Raw genomic sequence first — 21,994 nt, 5'->3', positions numbered from 1 at the left:
GTTGTTATCAACTTAAAATACACTGCTATAGTTCGAGGTTGTTATATGTAAGCCTCATGACAACCACAAAATAAAAACTTACAGTGAATACACAAAAAAAGAAGAGAAGGGAATATAAGCATACCATTAAAGAAAGTCACCAAACCACAAAGGAAGAGAGTAAGAGAAGAAGAGAGGAACAGAGAGGAATTATGAAAATAGCCAGAAAGCACTTAACAAAATGGCAATAAGCACATACTTATCAATAATTATTTTTAAAAAATAAATTATTTTATATCTGATTGGACTAAATTCTCCAATCAAAGATTGGACAGTGACTGAATAGATAAAACAACAATAACAACAACAAAAAAACCCAAGACCCATCTGTATGCTGCCAGAAGAGCCTCACTTTAGATATTAGGACACACAAAAGTCTGAAAGGGGAGGGATGGAAAAAGATACTCCATGCAAATGGAAACTAAAAGAAAGCTGGAGTAGCTGTACTTATATCAAACAAAATATACTTTAAAACAAAAACTGTAATAAGACAAAGATGGGCATCATATAATGATAAAGGGATCAATCCAACAGGATGATGTAACATTTGTAAATATTTATACACCAACATCAGAGTATTTACATATATAAAGCAACTATTAACAAGACCTAAAGAGGAGACAGCAATACAGTAATAATAAGAGACGTTAATACCCCAATATCAGTGGATAGATGATCCAGATAGAAAAGCAATAGGAAAACACTGCCCTTAAATAACATGTTAGACCAGATGGAATTAATAAACATCAGAACATTCTATCCAAAAGCAACAGAATGCACATTCTTCTCAAGTATACATGGAACATTCTTCAGAATAGATCATATGTTAAGCTACAAGTCTTTTTTTAAATTTAATTAAAAAAAAATTTTTTTATTATGTTCAGTTAGCGAGCATATAGTACATCATTAGCAAAACAAGTCTTAATCTATTAAAGAGTATTGAAATCATATCAAGCATCATTTTTACCACAATGGTTAAAAATTAGAAATTAATTACATGAAGAAAACTGGAAAATTTACAAATATGTGGAGATTAAACAACATGCTACTGAACAACCACATGGGTCAAGAAGAAATCAAAAGAGAAATAAAAAAATACCTCAAGACAAAAATGGAAATATACCAAAATTTGTGGGATACATCAAAAGCCATCCTAAGAGAGAAGTTCACAGTGATAAATGCTGTAGCTCAAGAAATAAGAAAAATCTCATAAACAACCTAACTTTACATCTCAAGGAAATATAAAAAGAACAAACCAGGAAGGAAATAACAAAGAGCAGAAATAATGAAATGGAGACTAAAAAGACGGTAGAAGAGATCAGTGAGGGGCACCTGGGTGGCTCGGTTGGTTGGGCGGCTGCCTTTGGCTCAGGTCATGATCCCAGGGTCCTGGGATCAAGTCCCGCATCAGGCTCCCTGCTCAGCAGACAGCCTGCTTCTCCCTCTCTCTCTCTGCCTTCCTCTCTACCTATTTGTGCTCTCTATCTCTCTGTCAAATAAAATCTTAAAAAAAAAAAAAAGATCAGTGAAACCAAGAGCTGATTCTTTGAAAAGATAAACAAAATTGGCAAGCCTTTAGCTAAAACTCACTAAGGGAAAAAGAGGACTCAAATAAATAAAATCAGAAATGAAGGAGGAGATATTACAACTGATACCACAGAAATACAAAGGATCACAAGAACTACTATGAACAATTACATGCCAACAAATTGGACAATCTAGAAGAAATGGACAAATTCCTAGAAATATACAAGCTATCCAGACTAAATTATGATGAAATAGAAACTGTGAACAGATCAGTTACTAGTAAGGAGATTGAATCAGCAATTTAAAAACTTCCTACAAGCGAGAGTCCAAGGTCATGTGGCTTCACTTGTATATTCTACCAAACATTCAAAGAAGAATTAATATCAATCCTTCTCAAACTCTTCCTAGGTATAAAAGAGGAGAAAACTCTTCCTAATTCATTTTACAAGGCCAGCATTTCCCTGATACCAAATCAGACAAGGATGCCACAAAAAAAGAAAATTATAGGTTAATATCCCTGAGGAACATAGATGCAAAAATCCTGAAAAAAATATTAGCAAACTAAATTAAACAATACATCAAAAGGATCATACACCATGATCAAGTGAGTTTATTCCAGGGCTGCAAGGATGGTTCAACATCCACAAATTAGTCAATGTGGTATACCATATTAATAAAGTACAGTATAAAAATCATCTGATCATTTCCATAGATGCAGAAAAAGCATTTGACAAAGTGCAACATCCATTTCATCTCAACAATGCAGATAAGGGGGAATATACCTCAGTATAATAAAAGCCATATATGACAAGCCCACAACTAACATCATATTCAGTGGTGAAAAGCTGAAAACTTTCCCCCCTGAGATCAGGAACAAGACAAGGATTCCTGCTCTTGTCCTTTTATTCCCTATAGCATGGGAAGGTTCAGTTAAGTGAAAATTACATTGGGAGGAAATCTACATTTCCAGACAATGATGGTTAAGGAAGGCATAGCATTTAATTTAATCATAAATTGGGATAAAGTCAGGAGAATATTAATAAGTCACCAAAAGCTACACATACAACAGACATACACATACATACACATCTGTGCTTCATATTAGCCTAGGTGTAGAACCAACATAATCTATGTAGGCATGAAAGCAGGGGGAAGAAATAGAAGAAATGAGTGTGTGAACATTTATGAAATTTTCCAGTGGAGGTAAAAGAGACATAGGGTAGCTTTCAGGAAAGTAGAACTGAGAAAAGACTTTTTAACAATCGGGGAGGTTTGAGCATGATAGACAAATGGAAGGACTGACAGGACAAATTCTTATAGTAGAACCCTATACTACCATTAGGTGCTAGAAGAGAGTAGGTCAAAAGCATGGGTAGAAAGCTTAATCACAGAAAAGATTGTGGCTGATAGAGAAGAAATCCAAAATGGGAGCTTTTCAAATTGCTCTTCTTCAAAAGCAGTTGTTTATGTTATTGAATTTCTTTGTTTTAGAAAAGATTCTGTACAGGTATCTTTAAATCAGACAGAATGTAAGTATTTACAGAACCTAGGCAGTTGGCAAAAACGAGTGAAGCAGTGAAAGTACAGATACAGATACGGTGCGAGAGGTGGGTGCAATGAGAATGTTTCCCTTGGAAAGAGAATGGCTGCTGCTCAGAGTTTTAGGACGAGTCTTAAATCTACATTGTTATATGTATAAGTTTTCATTCTTAAAATACTGGTCGAAAAGAAGAACCAAAATCACAACCAGTTGCCTTACACTTTGTGACCTTTTTTACATAGTGAATTCCTTGTCATGTATGGTTTCATTACTATTTTGTTTACATAAAGCTTTCAAGAGCTGCTTATTGCTAAAGTATAAATACAAGCATAATGGAACCAAATCTCCTCTTATAAAATTACTGCAAAACCAAATACTGGTTGGCTAACAAATATTTATCACATGCCTGCTACTAAGAATACATTCATGTCTTTAAAAATTAAATGTGTTCACTTTCCTTCTCATTTTGCTATCTTAGACTTCACTGTGGTATATTATACCCAACTCCTTGCTCAGCATGCCCACTTGAGTATCAAATAGACATCTCAAACTTAACATACCCCAAACTAAATGTGTTTACCACCCCCCCAAGTACCCCCAAAGAAAAAAACCTTGCCTCCCCCATCAGTCTTCCCTGTCTCATCTGATGGCCATCTTTCTAGTCATTCAGGCCAAAAATCTTTGTGAATTACTTTCTCTTTCCCACTTCATAGTCAATCCTTCAGGAAATCCTGTTGCTTTTACTTTGTAAATATATATAGAATTCTACTACTTCTGAGTATCTTTATGGCTGTCATTAATCCTAGTATCATTGTTTCTCTCCTGGATTACTGCAATAGCCTCTTAACTGAATTCCTAATTTCTACCCTTCCCCCACTACTACAGTTATTGTCAACACAGACACTTTAAAAATGTAAGTCAGATCATGTTGTTCTTTCCTCTGAACCCTCCAGTGATTTCTCATATTACTTAGAATTAGAGGCCAAGATCTACAGTGGCCCGCTGGACCTACTGGATCTACTGGATCTACTTCTACTTTTGTTCCCTTACTTCTGTGATCGTATCTCCTACTACTCTTTCATCCCTTTGCTCACATTGTTCTTGCCACATTGCTTTCTTGCTATTCCTCAAGCTTACAAGTTAGGCACTTACGACTTTTGCACTGGGCTATTCCCTCTGACCTGAAAACGCTTTTTCAGATATCTACATGGCTAATTTCCTCCCTACTTCAAATGTTTGATTAGATGTCATCTTTTCAGTGAGACCTATCATGAACATCCTATATAAAATTGTAATCCTTTCCTCCCTGGTTTTTCTTAGCCTGCCTTATTTTTTTCTCATAGCATCACCTTCTAACATATAACCTTTTAAAAAAATTTTTACTTAGTTAAAATATAATGCAATATGGGTTTCTAACATGTGACTTTTAATTTATTGTGTTTATTGTTGTTCTCTTTCTAGAATACAAGCTCCATGAAATTAGGGCTTTTTGTTTTGTTTATTGATGTATTTTTTTATTTTAAAGATCCAGTTGGTTTTATTAAATGATTCATGAATCAGGCAGCATCCCATCTAGCAAGTAGAGGGGAACTCCTTCACTGATGTATTTAAGTGCCTAATGTCTAGGAATAAATAAACCCTTGAAATGGAATGGATAGGAGGAAAAAAATTGGTAAAATACTTTTAAGTTGAAGCTTCCTATGGGTGTTTTATTATTTTGTTTTTAGTATTGCCAATTTCTAGAATAATGCCTATCAATATTCAAATATGAATTTTAGTGTGCATCTAAGACTTTAAAAATAAAAACTATAAAAGTGATACATATTGATTGTAAAAATGGGAAAACACAAACACAGTATTTTATATATAATGTTCTATAATTTGCGTTTTCCACCTAATGTGGCCTTCTTTCTAGTTTATATATAAAGTAAATATATAAAGAGTATGTAAAGACCTACCTAATTTTTAAAAGTTGCTGCATGAACTGGGTATTTACCCCAAAGATACAAATGTAGGGATCCGAAGGGGTACGTGCACCCCGATGTTTATAGCAGCAATGTCCACAGTAGCCAAACTGTGGAAAGAGCCAAGATGTCCATCGACAGATGGATGGATAAAGAAGATGTGGTGTGTATACACACACACACACACACACACACACACACAATGGAATATTATGCAGCCATCAAAAGGAATGAGATCTTGCCATTTGCAATGATGTGGATGGAACTGGAGGGTGTTATGCTGAGTGAAATAAGTCAATCAGAGAAAGACATGTATTATATGATCTCACTGATATGAGGAATTCTTAATCTCAGGAAACTGAGGGTTGCTGGAGTCGGGGTGGGGAGAGATGGGGTGGCTGGGTGATAGACACTGGGGAGGGTATGTGCTATGGTGAGTGCTGTGAATTGTGCAAGACTGTTGAATCACAGATCTGTACCTCTGAAACAAATAATGCAATATATGTTAAGAAAAAAAAAAAAGAAGAAGATAGCAGGAGGAGAAGAATGAAGGGGGGAAAAATCAGAGGGGGAGACGAACCATGAGAGACGATGGACTCTGAAAAACAAACTGAGGGTTCTAGAGGGGTGGGGGGTGGGAGGATGGGTTAGCCTGGTGATGAGTATTAAAGAGGGCACATTCTGCATGGAGCACTGGGTGTTATGCACAAACAATGAATCATGGAACACTACATCAAAAACTAGTGATGTAATATATGGTGATTAACATAACAATAAAAAAATTTTAAAAAAGTGCTGCATGATATTCCATTATATATCTGTAGTATAATTTAAGCAAACTCCTAATGATTGACATTAAGGTTGTTCCAGTTTTCTCATCATACTATTACTCTTGGATGTGTTTATATATCTTTGTGCATTTGTATAAACAAATAAGTGTGGCATAATTATTAGCCTCAAAATTACTGGATTAAAGTCTATATATTTTAAATTGCCCTTCCAAAAATTATGATTTATATTCTTCTCACAAAAGTATATGAGAATACTTTTTCCTGCATTTTTCCTACGTTCTTGCCAGTGTTGGCAATATTAGCACACTTTTTAGTTTTTGCCAGTGTAATCATGAAAAAAAAAACAAAACATTTATTTCCTTAATTGTAAGTAGATTTAAACATCTTTTTAAACTTTGAACAATCTCCTATCTGTAACCTTGCTCTTGCTATTCTTCACTTGGTATATTTTCTTTTTTTCCATTTTTTTCTCTGAACCTTTACCATTCTATTTTTTTTTTTTAAGATTTTATTTATTTTTGACAGAGAGAGAGTGTAGAAGCAGGGGAAGCAGCAGGCCGAGGGAGAGGGAGAAGCAGGCTCCCTGCTCAGCAGGGAGCCCGATGTGGGGCTTGATCCCAGGACCCTGGGATCATGACCTGAGCCAAAGGCAGATGCTTAACCATCTGAGCCACCCAGGTGCCCCAAACCTTTACCATTCTTTAAGGCCCATGTCAAAATCTGTTTTGTCCATGATTGGATTTCCCAATAACCTCATCCTGTAATGATTTCTCCCTCCTAATATACTTGCTGCTTTATTTTCCATTTATCACAGTTTTATACTAGTCCTAATACCTATGATTTTTTTTTTTTTCTTCTAGGATTTTCAGATTTACAGGATGGCTAAACATTAACAGAAAGAGAAGCATAAACTTACCTTCTTTCACTATGGATGCAGGTTTAGCAGACGGAGAACCCGATCAAACTTCGGTGAGTGGTTCAAATATAGTGTAATAAGGTACTGTCCTGTACAGCCGTGAAGTGTTTGATGTAAGCCATCATTTTATTTTAAAAAATGTATTTAAAACAAACTTAAAAAAAGAATTTTAAGATAATTCTTTAACTCCTGCTGATATGAAGATGACAGATATTTTAAAGCTTGTTGAAGCAGAACCCAGTCAGTTTTCTGATATTTCTGTCCTATCTCCTCCTCTGCTTGCGTGTATTAACTTGGTCCCAACCCTTGGGATGGTAAATTCTTTGGGATAATGCAGAGGCCAACTTTTCTATGTTTCGTGTTGCTATGGCATTATATTGAGATGTTTGTAAATTTTAATTTAGTGAAAGTCCTTTGTTCAGACTCAAATGTAGGAATAGTCTAATGATTGAAAGCAAAATCCAATTTTGTTTACTTTTGTTAACTTGTTCCCAGCCTTTTTTGAATTTCTGGTTCAAACTTGTTTTAGTTTCTTAAAAGGTCAAAAAAAGTTAAACTTTAAAATAACTTGTTAATAGAAAATAAAATTGGCATGGAAGTAATTTGGTTTATGAAGGTTATTGTCACAGCGATTATAAAAGGAAAACTGATGGTAGGTTATTTTATTTTCACTATGATTTCAGCAAAAAGTTAAGATTAAAGCCTTGTCTTAGAACGTGTATACTTTGCCATAAATATTCTATTTAAAGTTAATGGACTTTCTTAACTCTTTTAGTTGAAATATTTTTAATCTCTTATTGATAATAAAAATGCCAGTAATAAAAACAATTGCTATTCTCTAAGTGTATACTTTGTCAGACTGCCCTCACAACAGCATTAAAGGTAGGTATTTGTTTATTCTCACTTTTATAGATGGAGAAAAGGGCTCCGAGCCGGAGGTTAATTATCTTCTCTAAGAGCTCACAGCTTAAGGGGTGTTTCAGTACTTTGCCACTAATGTGTTGGCTCTGTGCCTGTCTTTCTGAATAGAATTGCTTAAAATTTACTGTTACCTTCTAAACTAATATCTAAACAGATAGTATTAAATTCTATAACAGAATACCTGTGCTGTATTAATAAAATTTTATTCATTTTTTATTCTAAATCCTGTTGATACAGAGAGATTGGAGCAAGATATTTAAAAAGCAATGAGAACAGCTTTCTTTTTCTTGTTCATTAAGTTTCTTTTGTGAAATATTGTAGCTTATTTTAGAATAATACCAATAATTTCAGTTGCACTGCTGAGATACTCTGTATTTGAAACTAATCTTGAGATCTACTTTTGAGTTACCTATTTATAAAATATCACCTTTGAACTGCACCGCCTAAGCTGGTTACTGTTTAGATCTAGGAGAAGTGGATAAGAACATGGGCTTTGTAGCCATTTAGCTACATGTTAAAATCTAAGCTTGCTTAGTTGTATGACCTGGATAATTAATTACATTCTCTAGGTTTTCAGTTTTCTCATCTATTATATAAAGATAATAGTAATATCCACCTTCCAGAATTGTTTTGAGTTTTGTTTTTAAAGGTTTTATTTATTTGTCAGAGAGAGAGAGAGCACAAGCAGGGGGAGCCACAGGCAGACGGAGAAGCAGGCTCCCCACTGAGCACAGAGCCCGATGCGGGGCTCCATCCCAGGACCCTGGGATCATGACCTGAGCTGAAGGAAGACGCTTAACCACTGAGCCACCCAGGCATCCCTGTTTTGAGTTTTGATTAGATAATATATCTGTAAAGTGCCTATTACAAAGCCACAGACATTCTAAACATCCAATAAATAAAAGCTACTACCATTATTGTTGATATCACTAGCTGTATCAAGCCTTCTCTCCAAAAAGATAAATAATTAGAAGGCAGGAGAGGCAGTAAAACACATTGAAAAAAACCCTAAGCTATTCAGTAATTTTGGCTTTATACTTTCTCAGAATCTCAGTTTTTCTTCCTAAAATATTGAGGCAAATATTCTACTTCAGTAAAAAATATGTAGGCAAGAATACTCATTCTGAGTACTTGATAGAGACAGTATGATCTAGAGAAACCAGAAAGTTCTTTGAAAATATGAAGTAGTGTGTCAGTATGAGTTGGTAGTGTTTTAAAAAATGATTGCATGCACTAGTTTTTAAAATATTAGTAAACTTTTTTTAATTGCAGCCTTTGTACAAAGTACTGTGCCTGGTGAAGGGGATGCCAAGAGATATACATTATAGTTTATCTGAATGAGTTTTATTTTGGGAAGACTAGAGAGATAGATAGATAAGGCAATAACAGATTTACTCAGTGTTAAATGATGGATATAAACAAGGCATAGTTTACAAGCTGTGAGGATTGGGTGGTTGTTATACACTGGGGTAGTTGAGGGTTTTCTTAAGAGAACATACACCGATTAGCACAGGTAAATAGTGAACATAGGATTGAAAATGAGCAAGGAGAACATTCTAGGAAGGGAGGATAACAAGAGGCAAAGCTAAATGGGGGGAATTATTTGCTTATTGGGTTATTTTTTAGGGAGAAATGAATTAGAAAAATTAAGGTAGATTGGAAGGTAGTGTTATTTACAGGAATAATGATTCATGAGGCAGATAGAGACCAAAATTGTAGAAGGTTTTGAGTGCCAGACCTGGGATTTTGAACTTGAATCTGAAAGCCACAGTATGTCATTGTATGTTTTTATGTAGATAGATGAATGTAGAAGCAGGATATAAAACAATTAGGAAGAGTAAAAGATATTAAGAGACTATTATAGTAGTCTTGGTGTGAGGTTGCAAAAGCTTGGACTCAATATTACTGTTGGTGTCCATTAATTTAATATTCTTCTTCCAAAGGAGATTACTTTTTCTATTTTTTTTTTTTTTTTTTTTTAAGTAGGCTCCACACCCAGCATGGAGCCCAACGTAGGTCTTCAACTCACAATCCTGAGATCAAGACCTAAACTGAAATCAAGAGTTGGACACTTGGGGTGCCTGGGTGGCTCAGTCGGTTGGGTGACTGCCTTCGGCTCAGGTCATGATCCTGGAGTCCTGGGATCAAATCCCGCATTAGGCTCCCTACTCACTGGGGAGTCTGCTTCTCCCTTTGACCTTTCCCTGTCTCGTGCTCTCCCTCTCTCTGTCACTCTCTCTCTCTCAAGTAAGTAAATAAAATCTTAAAAAAAAAAAAGTCTGACACTTAACTGAGCCACCAAGGCAACGCTACTTTCTTTTTTTTTTTTTTAAATTCTTTTGCCCACTCATTATTCCACTTGTGTATAGTTCAATTTTTGTGGTAGTGTTGTCTTAAGTAGTAAATACTGAAAAATATGGATTGAATCTCTGTACATGGAACTACTATATTTCAGGACACAAGTATACATTTAATATGTGTCTTATGATATTTTGTAAAAATCCAGAACTTAGATCACTTTAGCAATTAACCACTAAGAAATGCTTAAAGTGTAGGAGTTAAATTTTTATTACTAGGTTGAGGTAGACTGTGAAACATTTTTTTTGATTAAAAAAATTGAATATGTTTTTCACCTTAAGGACAGTCATTATATCTTTTGAATATTTTACATATTATTTCTGTTGCCAGAAGAAACCTTCCTTTAGAAGGTCTGTTAGAGGTAAAAAAAAAAAATCTTTTGTTGTATTGTAAATGGATTATATAAATGACTTCTCAGAAGAGAATACAGTTTTTAAAATACATATGAATCTTTTGTATTATAAGGCGCTCTCAACTGAAGTAATCTTAAGATTCTAATGTAAATTGGGTACTTTGAATCGAAGGATTTCTGAAGTGTAAGGAAATGCAAAGATTATTTAGTTCAGTAATTCTTAGAATATAGTAAATGAGTGTCTTTCTAATGGGCCTAGAGAGGATCCAACTTACTGAAACTTTATTTTTACGTACTTCCTAGGTGAGTTTTTCATGATTACTGTGATTTGGTGTTCGTAAAGTAAAATTAGTATGTTACTAGACTTTACTGAGAGCTTTAAATCATATTCTAAGAAGTATGGCTACTGTATATAATATTTGGCAACATTATATAGTTTGTATATTTGGCCATGCCAGTTAATGGAATTGCCCCAGTGTTTGGTAACATCAAGTATTATTTTGAGTGGTCCTAAATTATATAAATTCTTAGGTTGCAGAGATCTTTTTATGTAAAATAATAAAACAGCTAGAAATTTTAGTCACCAGTTTGTTACCTACATACTCATTCTCTCTTATATTAAGAATGCTCTCTTTCTAATAGCTGCTTGCTAACTGTAGGAATTTATATGTTAATCACATTTAAGAATGGTGCTATCTTTCTTGAACTTTTTATTATGGAAAATTTCAAATATTTTTAAAAAGATGGGCTAATGTAGTGAATCATCATGTACCTGTCACTTGTCTTCAACAATTACCAATTCAGGTCAGTTTTGTATCATCTGTAATCCCACCTTCCCATCCCATGTTTTTTTGGAGCAAATCCTGGGTAAATCATTTTGTTTGTACGTATTTCAGTAAATATCTCTAAAATATAAAGACTTTTCTTTAACTTTAACCATAAATACCCTTAGTATCCTAAAAACGAGTAATTCTTTAATCAAATAACTAGTCAATGCTTAAATTTCCCTGATTGTCTCATAAATATTATTTTTTATAATCCTTATGTTGGCCTTAGTTGATAAGTTATTGAGGTCTTTTTTAATCTTTTAAGTCTATCTTGTATCTGTTTTTAATTTTTCCTTTTCAGTGTATTGAAATAAATAAACAAGGTAGTTTGTCTTGTAGAATTTCCCGCAATCTGGATTTCCCCCCATGGTGATTATTTAATGTGTTCTTCAGTCACTTATATTTCTTGCAAGTTGGTCATGAGAGTTAGACTTGCTCAAACTCTTTTTTGACAAGTATACTTTATTGAGGGTGTTGTGTATTACCATCAGGAGGCATATAATGTCTGTCTGTCTTCTTGTGATAATAGCAGCCATTGATGATCATTGCGTAGATATGTTAGTTCACTAAGGGTATAAATTAATATACTAACTGGCTTACAAAAATGGGGGCTGGAGAGAATAACTGTGACTAGTCCCTACCTTTTACACAAACCAACCCACCTATATTTTGTCTTCTAGACTATTAATCTTTTTGCCATTTTACAACTATATTGAACCTTCTCCTAAAGGGAGACATTTTTTAAAAGGATAAAACAATTTGACAAATATACTTTATGCTTTATTATCTTCTTTAACTTATGAACGTTACAGGTTAGTAGTAGTTAAATATTTGTAATGTTTGAACTTCCCAAGTGGGAAAATAACACTCAGTTATTTCTTATTATATGGGTACTTTGATTCTATCTTATTATAACTTCATTTTTTTGGCTTGTTAAATGTTTTTTTTTTTTTTTTATGATTTTATTTATTTATTTGAGAGAGAGAGAATGAGAGAGAGCACATGAGAGTGGGGAGGGTCAGAGGGAGAAGCAGACTCCCTGCCGAGCAGGGAGCCCGATGCAGGACTCGATCCCGGGACTCCAGGATCATGACCTGAGCCGAAGGCAGTCACTTAACCAACTGAGCCACCCGGGCGCCCCTTGTTAAATGTTCTTATTAGAAGCTTGAATAATATAATGTAAAAAAATTTGCAGATATATAATGGGACTCTAATATAAACTCTAATGGGAATTGAAAAAGAGCTTTTTTTTAAATTAAGATTTCATTTATTTATTAGAGAGCATAAGCTGTGGGAGGGGCAGAGGGAGAGGGAAAAGCAGCAGGGAGCCCAGTGCGGGACTCAATCCCAGGACCCTGATATCAGGACCTGAACCAAAGGCAGATGCTTAACGTACTGAGCCACCCAGGCACCCAAGAGTTAGCTTTGAAAAAGAAAAATAGCCAGTGATTTATACAGTACATCAGCAGAATTCTAAGCCAGAAAGCTTTTGTATTTCCATTATGCTTGGAGAGCTGCTCCAATTAATGGTATTTGATGTTATTTGCCCCTTTTCTCATTCTCTGAGTGTACAGTGCACTATTCCAGAGACTACATGAGGTGATGATGTCATCAATCTCCTGGCTAATTATAGCGTTCCCATATACTTTGTACTCAATTTCCCCTATTATTAACACATTTATGGTACATTTGATATAATTAATGAATCAAGGTTGATACATTATTAACTAAAGTCCATACTTGATTCAGATTTCCTTAAGTTTTTACCTGTTGTCCTTTTCTGTCCCAGGATCTCATCTGGAATAGCACATTGCATTTAGTAGTCACATTTCCTTAGGGTCCTCTTGACTGTGATTTCCTTGTTTTTGATGACCTTGACAGTTTTGAGGAGTACTGGTTAGATATTTTGCACAATGTCCTTCAATTGAGATTTGTCTGTTTTTCTCTGATTAGACTAGTCCTTACGGGTTTTGGGGAAGAGACCACAGAGGTAAAATGCCATTTCATCACATCATTGCCAAGGGTATACTATCGACCTGACTTGTCATTTCTGATGTTGACTTTGATTACGTGGCTGAAATAGTGAGTTTCCCATTTTTAATTTATAATAGGGCAAATATCAGTAGGTATAATCCACATTAAACAGCAGCTCTTTGGAGGCTTCAGTAATTTCTGGGATAGTGAAGGGATCTGGAGACCCAAAAGTTTGAAAATTCCTCAAGCCTTTAGCAATTAACACTTTAAGGAAGAATAATTTATAGCTACCTGATATGAAAAGAGGGATCCAGAAGGTGATGGGGGGTGGGAGCAGGGTAGAAAGAAGAATTGATAGGGCCTTCAGCAATGAGGGAGTGATGATCAAGATAAAATTTGACTATTATAAAATTGTCCCTGGCATTATGATGTATATCTTTCAAGGAGTTTTTGTTTTTGTTTTGTTTCTGTTTTCATTTTGACATTTACAGATATTGGTTGAATGCTTACCTATTTTGTCTTTATGAGTTTTAATGTTTTGTCTGATTCATATCATCTGCAAATAATAGTTTCTTTCTTTCCAGTCCTTATACAGTTAGGACTATGGTTTTGTGTATGTATGCCTGCAGGTGAAAGTTGGTGAAGTGTTCATAGCCTTTTATAGTTTGCCAGAAATTCATCTATTGTGTGTAATTTTCAAAATCATTTAAGATTTATTATTTTGGAATACATCATGCCCTCTTTAGGGGGTCTCCTGTTGGGGAATGTGGCACTTTTGCTTCTATCTTTTATCTCTCATGTTTTCCTTCTTTTCTTTTTGCTATGCCTTCTTGATGAATTCCTTCATCACTCTTCCTGCTCACTAATTTATTATTGTATTTTACTTGTTTTGCTGTTCAAACCTGCTGTATACTTTGTTTCATCATAATATTTTTATACCCAGTATTACTAGCTGTTTTCTCTGTGAATGTTTGGACATACTTCATTTTTACAAAATCCTCTCAGATATTTTTGAGCATATTTATTATGGTAAATTTTTGATGAGTTTGGTTCACTAATTTTCTCTCCAGCTGAGATTCTTCAGTTTTCTTTCATAGCATTTGGACCCCTTAGGATATTAATTATTTTTGTTTATGAGTTTATATTTCCTTGGAAATAATATTCTCTTGGGAATATTACTTGCTTTGATTGATAACTGTCCAAGATAGAATAGAAAGAGCCTAGGGACTCTTTTGGTTGATCTAGGGAATGTATGTCATAGAGTAGAGAATCTCTTAAAATCATTGCTTCATCATTTTTCATTTGCCCTCCCACCAAAATATTCTGTTTCTTAGGGAACTTTTTTGTATATCTGCTCTGAGCATACTTCATAGCCACAAGCTGCCTCCCTAGTTGTAATCACTTAGCTCATTTGGGGAAAAGGGCAGTGAGAGATAGTGGTCATCCTCTTTGCCTGTGATACTGCAGCTGGACATACACTCTGTTCTGTTCTGTTCTGTTCTATTCTATTCTATTCTATTCTATTCTATTCTATTCTATTTATTTTTAAGTAGTGGAGCCCAGTGTGGGACTTGAACTCACAACCCTGAGATCAAGACCTGAGCTGAGATGAAGAGTCAGATGCTTAACCGACTGAGCCACCTACAGTTTAAAAACAAAGTGTTTAGAACCATGTTTAATGTTTCTAGTTGGTATTAAATCATGTTCTACCCTGGTAGTGAAGACAGGGTGGGCAATGATTGTCCAGTATCACTGAGAAAAAAAGGGCACAGAAAGATGACTTCCAACCCTCCCTCCTACCCTCAGCCCTTTCCTCCATCTGTGGTACTATACTCTTTCTGGTCTAAGGTTGCTTGCCATCCACCCATCTTTAAAGATAGGTTCAGGGAGAGTATTAGTTATTTCACTAGTAAATAACTCAGTTCCCATTTTTAAAAGAAATTGGTTACTTTCTTTTTGGCTTTGTGTTCTCTCTATGTAGAATGGCTGAGGTGGTGGCTGAAAGGGGACCAAAAAATCAAAAGAACAGCAGCACTGTTTAACAGTTCATTCCTATTAAGATCTTCGGCAGCTTGACATGCCCATAGTATAAACATCAAAAGTAGAACTATTAAGGCCGTTAACTCCCAAGTAAATAGATTATGTCATTTATCCAATAGAAAGCTATTTGTTTTGCTAAACTAGACTTTGAAGCCAAAAACTGGCTTCAAAATTTTATTATTTCTTTTAATATCCATAAATACTGCCATCATTCAGTTTTTAAAAGTATGGATTGAAGATTTTTCATGAATGTTTTTACTTGCTGTTTCTCCTAAGTTTTAAGACATGCAGGTGCTTTTATAAGCAGAATATCATTAAAGCTACTGCTCTACATTTAACTTTATTTTTTAAGATTTTATTTATTTATTTGAGAGAGAGAGAGCACATGTGAGTGCATGAGCAGTGGGAAGGGCAGAGGGAGAAGCAGACTCCCCACTCAGCAGGGAGCCCCACATGGGGCTCCATCCCAGGACCCCAGGATCATGACCTGAGCAGAAGGCAGTCTCTTAACAGACTAAGCCACCCAGGTGCCCCTCTACATTTAACTTTTAATTAAAATTATGTCCCATTAAGAATCTTAAATTTCTTCTTGTTTTTTTAGAAAATAAAATGAGTCCTATCAAATCTCAGATTAGAATGTGAAGGATTAGAATTTTAGCATGTTAGAGATACATGAAGATAAAATTTGATTAAAAGTTCAAGAAAATCTCTACCTGTTCAGCTATTTAAGAGAATAGAGCAATTAAGAGATTTTTATCCAGACCTCAGATCACATTAGTAGGTTTTCATTAACTTAAGACTACTTCAGAAGTCACCTTAAGTTTAATATGGTGAAAACAACAGCAATGGTACGCAAAAAAAAAAAAAAAGCATGGGAGGGGAAATGAATTTGTGTGTGTACACATAAAATTTATTTTTTTTTTTAAAGATTTTATTTATTTATTTATTTGACAGACAACGAGAGAGGGAACACAAGCAGGGGGAGTGAGAGAGGAAGAAGCAGGCCTCCTGCTGAGCAGGGAGCCTGATGTGGGACTCGATCCCAGGACCCTGGGATCATGACCTGAGCCGAAGGCAGACGCTTAATGACTGAGCCACCCAGGCGCCCCCATAAAATTTAATTTTACTTTTGGTCAAACATTTATCGAGTTTAGAAAACTAACCTATCTTCATAGAGCTCATCTATGCGCATGGTACGTTGCACTTGATTTTAGGTCTCACAGACAGTATGGTTTGCTGCTTGTTTGGTAGAAAATAAAACTATAAGATGGGGTGCCTGGGTGGCTCAGACAGTTAAGTGTCTGCCTTTGGCTTAGGTCATGATCCCAGGTCCAGGGATTGAGTCCTGCATTGGGCTCCCTGCTCAGCAGGGAGCCTGCTTCTCCCTCTGCCTCTTCCCCTCTGCTTGTGCTCTCTCTCTCAAATAAATAAATAAAAAGTCTTTTTTTCCCCAAGAAAATAAAACTATAAGAAATGAATAGCAACTAACATTTGTTAAATTTCTGTCACGTGCCAGAAGCTATTCTAAGTGCTTTTGAGGGCAACTCATGTAATTGTCTAATAATCTTATAAGATAGTAGTATTACCCTCGTTTAATAGAACACAGAAATGATAAGTTGCTCAGGGTCATGCAACTAGTAAGTGGCAGAACTGGGATACATTTTGGCTCCGTAGGCCAAGCTTTAATTATTTTCCTATACTACGTCTCAACCAAGTTAGAATCAGAATATACAGATCCTTGAATACTATTTTTACAGTTTGAAATTTTTGTTTTTAGGTAATGTCAAACCGTTGAATTTTTTGTTCTTGTTTTTTTGGAGCCAAGAAACAACCTGTTGAGAGTTGGGAAAATGATTTTGGCAGAATTATGGAATATTGTGGGGACAACCAGATGAACATTATAGAGCTATCTCTGAGGTGTCTTGAAAAATCCCAGTGCCCAGGTTGCACCACTATTCAATTGAATTAGAGTCTCAGAGGGTGAGATGCAGACATCAGTACTTTTTAAAAGTCTCCCAGGTGATTTTAATGCATGGCCAAAGTTGAGAACTATAGAAATAGAGGTGATTAGCCCAGGGAACAAGTTAGCATGCAGTTGTGTAATCTAGGTAGAAGGCAGTTAAAACCTATAGGGTAGTAATAGCTGAATAGAAAATATGTCCCTTTTGGATTTTGCTTTTTTCCCTAGAGTTTTAGAATTTGCACTTTCCATATTTGGGTTAATAGTATGGAGAGGAAAAAACAAAAAACAAAAAAACTTGCACACTTACTATGTGTCGTGATCTCGGCTCTTGTCTCACATACTTTCTCATTTAATCTCCATAATACTGTGGGGTAGGTATTACTCTGTTTTTAGAGATGAAGAAACCGAGACTCTCAGAGAGTAATTTTTCTAAGATCACATAGCTAATCAGTGGGCCATGTTAGGATTTAAATACACGTACTCTAATTTTGTTATTCTTGTCATTGAATGTAAAGGCTAATGTTTTTATATTATAAATTGATCTATGTCATACCCAGCCTTTTAAAATTTTTCTGTGCATTACCTAGTATAGTGTGTACTTTGAAAAATATGTGATACATGATCTATTTTATTTAACTCAAAGCTTTGTTCTCCCATAACTAATTTTGATTTTTTTATCTGGGGTGAATATTTTGGCGTTTAGGCAGTATATAGTTGAACAGTTGTCAACTGCATTTTTATGTGTGGTAGATATTATGAGTCATGGAAGTTGATGTTTCCATAATATTAGCAGTCTTTCCTGTGGCTTGATACTGAACATGATATGCTAATCAGTGATTTGTTAGAAATAGAACTCTAGAAGGAAGGAAGGTATTTGTTATACAGTCCTTAATGTCTTAATTCAGATCCTGGTCAGGATTCAATACAGAATGTGGGCTTATTATCTGTGTAAGGAATTGGCCAAAATCAAATTCCAAGTAACATAAACTCTTATTTCAGACTGAATATCAAAGTTATTTAAGTAGGTCATAAGATTAAGCATCATACACGGAAATATTTTTGTATATGAGCAGTCTCCTAGAATCAGTTGTCATATCTAACCTGGCATGATTGTGATGTGATTACATGGTTTCTGTTGTGCTTATCGGGTGACTAAAGATAGTTAGGTCAGATATAGAGGAGAATGTTAATGAGGTCAAAGGCCAAGGTTTAATTCTTTTAATGGACAGTTCACTTTTTTCTTGTTTCATAACCACAGACTTCACCAGCAGTCTCACCAGATGCATGACATTAGTTACAACTGACAATTGATTTTGAACTTCCCTTGTATATGAAGTTCTTGATGAAGGAAGTTGTCATCCTGGCAAGAGACCACCATTACCAGAAGAAATATAACTTAGGCTCCCTTACCAAAACAGGTGGTGAATCTGTAACAGCGTTATTTATGAAGGACAGAATTATTTAAGAAAAATGATGGGGGAATTTCTAACAAAGGAATTTGGGCATATGATAGCCAGAGACTAATAGTGGAAGAAAATATGAATATGCTTTACATTATAACTCAAGATGTTCTCAGGTATTGAGGTAATTTTCTGTGTTGAATTGTTATTATAACAGAATTTTAGGACTATAACAGATCTTATGAGTAAATAAAAAAGCTAAATTCAAGATATTTATTCAGGTTTACCCAGGGAATACTGAGAGAGCTTAAGCAGGCTTAGAACTCAGATTTCAGAATTCAAGTCCATATTAGTTCTTTGTGTATCTATGTTAAGCATGCAGAATGTTAAGGTTTGGAAAATACAAAGATGGGTAAGACTTTTTTTTTGCTGTTAGAGAATTTAAACGAATTCATAAACAGAGGAACTCAGCGCATTACACATAAGAAATTCTTTGCTACGTATTAGAGTTATAATAATGACTAAACCTTTTTTTCATTCATGCATTTGTCATTCAATATTTGTTGATTGCCTACCATGTGCCAGGCTCTGTTCTAGTCTTAAGGGATACAACAGTGAGCAAAACAAACTAAGTTCCTATTTCAGTAGAGCTAACATTCCAGTGGAGGAAGACAAAAAAAGTACATAAGTATATACTGTTAAGTGGTGATTGTTGTGATGAAAAATAAAGCAGGGTAAGATGGATAGAGAATCCAGAATAGGGGATGGGTGTTGCTATTTTCTGGGAATACTGTGGAAGTCTTCTGATGAAGTTACTTTTTTTTTTTTTTTAGAGTGGGGGGGTGGGGCAGATGGAGAGAAAGAATTCTTTTTTTTTTTTTTTTTTAAAGGTTTTATTTATTAGAGAGTGCACAAACAGGAGTGTAGAGGGAGAAGGAGAAGCAGACTCCCTACTGTGTCGGGCTCAATCCCAGGACCGAGATCATGACCTGAGCCCAAGGCAGACACTGAAACCAACTGAGCCACCCAGGCGCCCCAAGAAAGAGAATCTTAAGCAGGCTTCATGCTCAGCATAGAGCCCCATGTGGGGCTCCATCTCATGACCCTGAGATCATAACCTGAGCTGAAATCAAGAGTCTGATGCTTAACTGAGCTACCCAGGCACCCCTGATGAAGTTACTTTTGAACAGAGTCCTAAAGGATAAGAGCCAGTGTGGAGCTTGCAGGTCTATTAGGCAGACTGTGGTGGTTAGGCTGTAAGTGTTGAGGTTTGTGGGGAAGGTGAGTTAGGGGTCTTTCACCTCCTCAGTCAGGAAAATGGTGTGGTGCAGGGGCACTGTCCCTAGGAGTGCATTGAACTTTGTGGGCTCTCCCCTCAGCTCTGCCTGATAGAAGGATGCAGTGACAACACAGATGTAGTGTCCCTTTGTTTTACCTGGTGTGAGAGGTCAGGAAATCCCTCATCGAAGATGTGATATTTTATCTGAGATAAGAAGAATGAGTGCAGCAGGAGGGTGATTGGGAATCCTTTAGGGAGCTGGAGCTCGGGAGAGATTAAGGTGGGAAACTAATTTGGGGAGTTGTTAGTGAATAGAGCCCATTTAAAAATTAAGTCAGTGGAATCACTGGGGAAATCATGTTGAATGGGGACAAAAGAGATTCTAGGATGCAACCTGGGGTTCAGGGGCAGAGGGGGAAGGGAGCCAAGCAATGAGAGGGAAGAAGAGAAAGGAGAGAAAATAGCTTGTTAACTGGGGAAGGGGAGAGAGTTTTGAGAAAAGGAGTGATCAGTGGTGGCCAGTCCTAAAGAGTGGTCAGTTAGGTTTAGCTGGGAAAGGTGAGGTTGGCTAGACTTGAAATGTCTAATAGTATAGCCACTTATGACTAATTTACATTTAAATTAAATAAATTCAGCTCCTCAGTTTAGCCACATTTCAAGAATGTAACAGCTACACGTAGTTAGTAGCTACTCTTTTGGATAGTGTAGATATAAACTATTTCTATCATTGAAGAAGTTCTATTTGATAGCAGTGTACTAGATCATTATAATATTAGGGAAAAGTTAAATAAAAATTCATTTTTTACTTATTTGTGATAGCAATAGAGAAGATACTTTGAGACAACTGATTATGTATTACCAAAGAACTGATGTTAGGAAGTCAGAGTTTTATCTTGAACTGTGGTAGCAGGATTGGCAATTTGAGTTGAGCCTTTCAGGTCAGGGAACTTTCAAGCTATTGAATAGGGAAGCAAAAAGAAAGGGAGAAAATTGCAGATCACTCTGAGTGCAATCAATTTTACTACACAGAGAATTTAGGTAAGTTTCAGAGCTATCTCATGGGGGATCAGAACACCTCTGTGGCATGAATAATTGGTCCATGCTGTAGACAATTTAAATATCAGGGTTTGAGGCTTATTTTCTAAAGAATGGGTACTATCAAATGTTTTTAAGTGGAGGAGTAACATGGCCAATGTGATAGTTTATGGAATTAATTTGGTAAATTAAGTTCTTGGTTTTTTTCTTAGTCTTTGTCATTTGTTGCATTCCTAAGTAATCCTGCCTTATGTCTACATACTGCTTTTTAAAAAATCTATAAAGTACACTCATGTAAACTGTACCACTCATGTAAACTATTTTTTTAAAATTTTTTAAAAAGATTTTATTTGAGAGAGAGAATGAGAGAGAGAGAGAGCATGAGAGGGGGGAGGGTCAGAGGGAGAAGCAGACTCCCCGCTGAGCAGGGAGCCAGATGCGGGACTCGATCCCAGGACTCCAGGATCATGACCTGAGCCAAAGGCAGTCGCTTAACCAATTGATCCACCCAGGGGCCCCATGTAAACTATTATTAAGCCTCACAATGATTCTGGAAAGTTGTAACATTTATAATTACATATTCACAGAGAAGAAAATCTCAGAGTTCAATAACTTGCTAATGATGGCGCTAGGTTGAAGAATGACTGATACTGGGTAGACAAGATAACTTACCTCAGTGTCACATAAATTACTATACAGTACACACAATCTTTAATATATGGTCATTTTTTTTTTTTTTAAGATTTTATTTATTTATTTGACAGAGAGAGACACAGAGAGAGAGGGAACACAAGCAGGGGGAGTGGGAGAGGGAGAAGCAGGCTTCCCGCTGAGCAGGGAGTCCGATGCGGGGCTCGATCCCAGGACCCTGGGATCATGACCTGAGCCGAAGGCAGACGCTTAATGACTGAGCCACCCAGGCACCCCTAATATATGGTCATCTTGTTGGCAGTAGGGAACAGGTCTTTATTGTGTTTTTGAATTCTAGTACCTAGCAGAGTAAATAAATGAATGAGTGAGGTGAGACTTAATGCAGGGACATCTATTGAAAGGGAGATGAGAAATGAG

The 21,994-nt window shown here is 35.8% G+C and overlaps 1 protein-coding gene across 7 annotated transcripts in view; it reads left to right on the top strand.

Moving 5' to 3' along the window:
* OSBPL8 (oxysterol binding protein like 8) overlaps positions 1-21,994 on the top strand; it is a 156,822-nt gene that overhangs the window by 43,319 nt on the left and 91,509 nt on the right. For 5 of the 7 annotated variants that reach the window (XM_036099830.2, XM_036099828.2, XM_036099827.2 and 2 more), the window contains one exon: positions 6,722-6,830. In XM_036099830.2, the coding sequence (XP_035955723.2) occupies positions 6,789-6,830 (42 nt within the window). In that variant the 5' untranslated portion in view covers positions 6,722-6,788. Of the gene's footprint in view, positions 1-6,721; positions 6,831-21,994 lie in introns of those variants that run through there. The other 2 variants (XM_036099836.2, XM_078076335.1) reach the window with 2 other exon arrangements.

This window comes from Halichoerus grypus, chromosome 6 (genome assembly GCF_964656455.1).
Source record: "Halichoerus grypus chromosome 6, mHalGry1.hap1.1, whole genome shotgun sequence".
NCBI classification, from domain to species: Eukaryota; Metazoa; Chordata; class Mammalia; order Carnivora; family Phocidae; genus Halichoerus; species Halichoerus grypus.
Note: the sequence above shows the minus strand (reverse complement) of the source record. Positions and strands in the feature narration are given on the sequence as shown.